Source organism: Dama dama, chromosome 15, assembly GCF_033118175.1.
Source record: "Dama dama isolate Ldn47 chromosome 15, ASM3311817v1, whole genome shotgun sequence".
NCBI lineage: Eukaryota > Metazoa > Chordata > Mammalia > Artiodactyla > Cervidae > Dama > Dama dama.
Window position 1 is genome coordinate 33065163 of NC_083695.1, and position 7160 is coordinate 33072322.

Genomic DNA, 7160 nt, shown 5'->3' on the forward strand with positions numbered 1-7160 from the left:
GAACACTGCATTTATTATTTTTGCTTGCAATCAGCCAAAAGATGAGCCTTTTGAAGGCATAAAGTAAATTACTTGTACATTATGACCCATGAGGTTATAATGAACCAAAATGCCAAATCTAAGATAAGCTGCTATTAGTTGCAGGGGTTCCAGTTACAGCTTGACACATGATTTTTATTTTCCCAGAGCCTCCCCCAGCATCCTGTTAGCTGAAAGTTTCTTTAATTGAAGCCACTTAGCTGAGGGGACTGAAAAATTGATTTTTGGTCTTTTTAAACGTGAAAAATGAAAATAACATGTTCCTTTAGGCTGACAGTACAAACAAGAGGCAGTAGAGAGAGGGAAGGAGCTGTCTAGGTCAGAAAAAAATTTTTTTCACCAAGGCTAATAATACTTACTTGGTTTAAATTCTAGTTCAGCAGTGGCAATCCTTGGCTGCTATTTGTAACAAGGGTAAGGATGAAGAGGATGATTTCAGCATCTGGAAAGGCTCATCTGTATTTTTCCCTTCAGGCCAACTGTACTGCTTTCCCCCCACAGAAAGGAAAATGCCTGTTTAACCAATTCCTTGGGCCCACTCCCATTTTATTGACATGATTAACCTGGAGATGCTGAAGTGCTTGTTTAGTGCTATGCCTGGGGCTCACATGTTGCCCTTTCAGATTAATATCCAAGTCTTCCTTTTCTTGGTCCAGTGATCTCTCTCTCTCTCTCTCTCTCTCTCTCTCTCTCACTGAATGCTAGGGTGAGTGCCCTGGCTCACTCTTCTCTTTACTTCTCCTCTGCTGTCCGTATCACTCAAGAATAGCCTGTGTATTCTCTTCTCACCTTCCAGAGGGCTGCTAGAGCAGCAGGCTCCCTCCTCTCTTCTCTCTGCTTCTACTTCGTTCCCTAACTTGGCCAGAGTATGGGCTGAGCTCACTCTGTGTCTCGCTTCTCTCCAGGGCAATGACATCATTGCAGCAGCCAAGCGCATGGCTCTGTTGATGGCCGAGATGTCTCGACTGGTCAGAGGGGGCAGCGGCACCAAGCGGGCGCTGATTCAGTGCGCCAAGGACATCGCCAAGGCCTCAGATGAGGTGACTCGGTTGGCCAAGGAGGTTGCTAAGCAGTGCACAGATAAGCGGATTAGAACCAACCTTTTACAGGTACTCAGGACAAGTGTGTGTGTGTGTGTGGGTGGGGGGGGCGGGGAGGAGAAGAGTGGCAGGGGCAGGGGGAAAAGCAGGAGAGAGAAACCGGGGTGAGCAAGGAGGAGGCACCTCAGAATGGAAAGAAATAGCAGAAAGGGGAAATATGCATGTGAGCTTGGGAAAGACAGAGTTGGAAAAGTTTATTTCTGAATCAAACAAAAGAATTTTAATGCTTCCATTTCTGGACAAAGAGACTAGACTGATTCTAGGGGGAAAACAAGTGGAATTCTGCTGCTGATATATTGAATACCTTCTGCATGCCAGCCACTGAGAGTAAGAGGTGGATAAGTCTCTCCCTCAAAGAACTTGCAGGCAAGAAAAACATAGAAACCTACTCAATTAAGTTTTCTTTTTTAGGTATGCGAGCGAATCCCAACCATAAGCACCCAGCTCAAAATCCTGTCCACGGTGAAGGCCACCATGCTGGGCCGGACCAACATAAGTGACGAGGAGTCCGAGCAGGTACGTAGCTGCTGCTTCTGATTTCTCACCAGTAGCTTCTGTGCCCCTTTATGGTGATTTAATTCAGCCTTGAGGAAATTTTACCTGTGAAATGAGTATTTAGTACATGGGATGGAGTCTTCAACTCTCTCAAAAGGGCACCTATGTTGGAGAGATGCATCAGAAATTTGGAAAGGGAAGTGAAAAGCTCTTGTGCAACTTTTGTCATTTTACAAATGAGAAATTGAGGGTTAGGGAGGTTGAGTGAATCAGCAGCAAATAGGACTCCACTCAGTTCTTTTTCTCCCTGGAATAGGCTTGGCTCTTGAGAGGCCTCTAGTGTGTGTTCAGTCCTGCCCACTGTTACCTTTCCGGCTGGAGAATTTCTGCTTCCTTGCCTTCTGGATGATAAGTGCCTCAGGGAGGATGAACAGTGCTGTCTTTTCAGGGGCATGAGGTGGGTTAGGCCTGTGGTGAGGCGGAAATGACATCTCAAAGGAGGTGCTTTTCTTTTGGTTTTTTGACAGATATTGAAATAAAGATGGTGGGAATGTTTGCTTAAAGTGTTTCTTGTATGTATTTTGGCAATCACAGTTTGTTCTCTTTCCTGCCTCCTGGAAATGTGGTGCAGGTCTTTCAGAAAGCCATCATTTGAGCACCTCTTGCTCTCCTAAACTCACTCCAATAGGCTGTGCTGTGAACCAGACTTCCAATGTCTTCTTATGGAAGATAGCACATCTTTTTTTGATCTGCCCAGACAAGGCTTATCATACATTGGCATATGTATTTGGCACTGTATAACGTGCTATGTAGAGGAGTTAATAAAAGACATAGTCCCTCTCCTTGGAGAAGTCTGGGCCAGGAGACAGAGGGTAGGAGCACTGTAGCGGAGGCAAGGAGGCCACTTCTCTTAGTGTCAATAGTGCTGCCTTAACTACCATGTTTAATTCATTAGCTCTCACCTTAACCCTCTCTTCCCCTAAACCATGCAAACTGGATCTTAACCTGTAACTTCTGCGTATTCTAGGCAGGGTTTGGGTACTAGGCTATTTCCGTTCAGGTGATCTCTTCTGCCCCAAGGAAAGGAAATAGAAAAAACAAGGAAGGAAGGGTTAAGACTCCAGTTTCCGACCTTATCATTTAATCAGTTAACTAACAAAAGTGTATCTTGGGAGTGTCTACTATGTTCCATTAAATATTCTAGTAAAAAAAGAAGAAACTGACAGTGTGGTAGAATGGAAGAGACACAGGACTGCAAGTTAGAAATTTGAGGCCTCATCCTGACTGTTGTGTGAGTTTGGCTGGCAAGTCTCTGAATCTTTCTGGGCCTCAGCTTCTTTGTTGACCAAATGAAAAGATTAACTGATTGGGACTTCTAGTCCATAGTTATGCCTCTCAGAGCCCATAATCCCTCTGATATCACATTCACAAGTTTTGTGCATCTGAGCTTTTTTTCCTGGGGAGAATCCACAGCCTTCATTAATCTCTCAAAGGATCTGTAGCTCAAAAATACATAAGAATTAAAAAAAAAAAAAACTACTGGGTTAATAGATTGATAAGTTACTAGTGTGATCTCAGTCCTGTATTTTGTATCTTTAGAAGACTTACTTATTTAGATTTTCATGGATTTAAAAGGTGGTTGGTTTACTTGATTACTTTTTCATTCATTAAATATTCGTGAAATACCTCATGTGACAGGAACTGACATAACACTAAAGTACAATAGAGAACAAAACTGACAAAATTGCTGCCCTCATGTTACTTTTTTAGATAAAATTATATAAAACATCAGATGAACAACCTAGATAAAACATATAGTATATCAGCTAGCATGAGTTCTGTAGAGAAAAGTGAAGACAGAACTGGAGGATGAGGCACACTGGGAGTTGGGAAAGTGGTTTGTGACTTAAAATAAGGTGAGCAGGAAAAGCCTCAGCAAGGTGCTAACTGGGCAGAGAGATTGAAGGAGGTGAGAGGTGAGCCACTGGGACACCTGAGGGAAGAGCATTCTACATAGAGGGGAGCTCAAGGCAGGAGCTTGTTCAAGCATCGTCAAAGGAGTATACACTAGATGCCATCTGAGAATACTGACCACAATCAGCGATGGTCCAGTTTGGGGTTCTTTTTGGTGACCCAGCTATAAACCACCAGTGACGCCAGGTGCAGGTAGGGTAAACTGCATTCTATTCCTGATTTAAGCCTGTTTCAGAGGCAGGGCTCCATCAGGGACTCTGAGTAATGGAGAGCTCCTCTTTCCTTGCAGGCCACAGAGATGCTGGTTCACAATGCCCAGAACCTCATGCAGTCTGTGAAGGAGACTGTTCGAGAAGCAGAAGCGGCTTCAATCAAAATTCGAACAGATGCTGGGTTTACTCTGCGCTGGGTTAGAAAGACTCCCTGGTACCAGTAGACACCTGGTTGGACCTGGCTAACACAGAAGCCCCTGCTGCACAGGATGAAAATGATCTGGTCCCAGGAGCCACCCAAGATTGCTGGGGGGTTGAAAGTTACCATCCTGGCCTGACATAAAAATTAGAAAACATTCATACTCTTGTTATGGACACTGAAACGTTGTCTCCGTATAAGGCCTGTATTCTCAAACACGGCTTTACTTATGCACACACTATCCCAATAGGCAGACTGGGTTTCTAGCCCATGGACTTCACATAAGCTCAAAATCCAAGAGTGAACACTAGCCTGACACCCTGCTCTGCCCTTGTTCCCTAGAGGACGGCTCCCTTTCCGCCCCTACTCCCTCATTCTTTCCACTAGGCTCCCAAGACCCAGGGCCCAGGCAAGTCAGTTAAGGATATCACTGTGCCTCCAACATTTGTTTTGGGCTTTCCATGTTGCTGACCCTGCCTGCCTCTCCTGGCTGTGCTTCCAGGGTCTTTTTCAGATGTGAGCTTCACTGCTGCAGGGGAAGGTGGCCTCTGGGGAGCCCCAGATTGTGGGGCCTGAACTCACTTCCTTCCTTTCCCCAGTTCAATCCTTCTAGTTTCCCACAGTACACAGCCAAATTTCACTTTGTCAGGAGGAAATCACTGTATCGTGTGGTTCTGTCTTTACCTCACCCCAGAGCAGTGTCTGTGCTAGGAAACCTTTCCGTCCCATACCCTGCCTTGGCCCGCCAAGGTAGCCATCCCAAGAACACACTGTGTTTCCTGGTGCTCTCTGCCACTGGAGAGGCAGAGTAGCCGGGCCATGGCTCTGCCCACCCTCCTGGCAGGGCCACTCCACGCTTTGTCACTGCCTGCAGAGGTCTATGCTGAGGCCTTATTCATTCATTCTTAGCTCTTACTGTTCTTTCTGAGCTGAAATGCTGCATTTTATTTTTAACCGAATCATGTCTCCTGTCCTGGCTTTTGTATTCTTCCCTCAAACCCTTCCTAGACAAGATTTTAAAGATAAATGTTTGTTTTGTAATTTTGGAAGATCCTTTTTATCCTTTTGAAATTCAGTCCTGAGAATTGGTGCTTGCCCCCAGGAGTGTTTAATGGAAAGGCAATCCTATCTGAAGGATGCTTCCTACCTAAGGGAGGTGGTACTTGCAGACTGGAATTCTGGCACTCTGGGGGATGAGTCAATGGGAAATAGTCCTCAGAAATTCCTACCTCCCTCAGCCAACAACAACCAAGTCTCTTGCGACCTCCCCTCTCTCCCAAGTACAGCTGTTCAAGGGAGTAATGAGTTTAATTATCACCATAAGTTTCCTATTAGCAAAGTGAGAGAGAAGGGAGTTTTTCCTTCCCTGTACTTTTCACTGCTGTCTAAGCATTCCCCAGCACATGAAACTGTATTTCTTCCCAAAGCCAGAACTGGATGAGTAAAGGAGTAAGAACCCTTGCCTGAATGTCCTCCCCACCTCAAATGTGTGTTAGATCCTAACATCGAATGTGTAAAACTTAAGTTGGTACTGTACACTCAGGCTTCCTCTATTACCTTTTAACTGATGATTTTCAAGGCCCTCAGCATCTTTGAATAGTTGCTTAACTGATATAAATGCAATATTAATGCCTTTAAAGTATGAATCTATGCCAAAGATCACCTTTTGTTTTACTAAGACTACTTAGAGGAAGTAAGAAAAATCATGTTTGCTCTCCAAGTTCTTCCAGTGTTTTGAGACACTGGTTTATACTTTACGCCAATGTGCTTTTCTCTAATATCAGTGCTTAAGACACAGTGAAGCAAATTAAAAAAAAAAAAATCCCTGAATGCTGATTAGAGACATCACCACTGAAAAACTACATTTATAAGCTAGGATTTGTTATATGCAAATATTTTCTGCCTCTTCTGTTTAAAACAATAAAGTACATTTGTATAAAGCTTTAAATGATGGGTATGTTATTTCAGCAAGAACTTAAAAAACAATTGATTTATTTATCTTGGCTGCGCTGGGTCTTCATTGCTACACGAGGGTTTTCTCTAGTCGCAGTGAGCAGGGGCTGTTCTTCGTTGTGATGCGCGGCCATTGTGGTCCTTCTCTTGCTGTGGAGCACAGGCTCTAGGGTGCGCAGGCTTCAGTGCTAGTGGCTGGTGGACTCTAGGGCATGGGCTCTCGTGGTTGTGGTACATAGGCTTAGTTTCAGCGAGAACTTCTAGATCAGGCTTCAACTGTATTCTGAAGAACAGCAAGTGAAGCTAATCCTCAAAATGAAGAAACTAAAGATTTTTATTTATTGTACTGGAAGAAGTAGAAACCACTGGGTAAGTATTACCACTGGGTAATACATTTACTTCAAAAGTTCTGTGTAATAAAGGACAACTCTGGGTATTATACACTAGAAGGAGCAGAAATGACAAAGGCTAACAGTAAGAGGAAAGCAGGCAGAAGGTACAGACCATCCCCTGGTTGAAGGAGTCTGTCTTAGAAGAGTACAGCTCTATGTGGAGGCCATCACTAGCCCCTAAGAAGCTAAAGCTATTACACGTGCAGGAATATTGCGAGTCTACATGTCATAGTCCAAAGTCCAGGGATCCAAACAGGGCTGTGAGGCAGAGCTAGCTTCTGGGGACATATTCCTCTTCTTGCTTGAGGAAGCTCAAGGAGTAGGAACAAGTTCTTGAAGTGAAGCTGGGACATCAGTATTTTTGATTGATTTTTTATATCTAAAAGTGGTAAATATCACTAAAGAGGGAGAGTACTGCTGACTACATTTATCACTGCTTTAACTTAGAAAAGCTGCTGACTAGGGAGGCAGATTCTGGGTGTTCAACTTACAGGGAAATGTCCAAGGCTACTGAATTAGTTCAGCAATATCTGGAAACAGTTATTCATGGCCTCATTTTTGCTCACCATATGTTCACTGGTGCTGCCTTCTTCCTGTATTATCATTATTCTCAAATCAGATGACTCAAAGGACTACAGGATCACTACCTTCCATGGATTCTTCTACAGTGGCACTTAAGGAAAACCCATCACATGAACTCCCTTTGAATAAAATGATGGTCGTGACTCCTTTATGCAGAAAATAAGCTTTTGGGTTATACTCAAGAAGTGAGAACAAGAGGCTATTCTTGAGCTAT

General features: G+C 43.9%; 1 protein-coding gene across 2 annotated transcripts in view; it reads left to right on the top strand.

Annotated features, from left to right (window-relative positions):
• VCL (vinculin) overlaps window positions 1-5967 on the top strand; it is a 104929-nt gene extending 98962 nt beyond the window's left edge. For both annotated transcript variants that reach the window (XM_061161875.1, XM_061161876.1), the window contains 3 exons: window positions 945-1148; window positions 1551-1655; window positions 3898-5967. In XM_061161875.1, coding sequence (XP_061017858.1) covers window positions 945-1148; window positions 1551-1655; window positions 3898-4044 — 456 coding nt within the window. In that variant the 3' untranslated portion in view covers window positions 4045-5967. The remainder of the gene's footprint in view (window positions 1-944; window positions 1149-1550; window positions 1656-3897) is intronic.
• Window positions 5968-7160: the final 1193 nt, after the last annotated feature.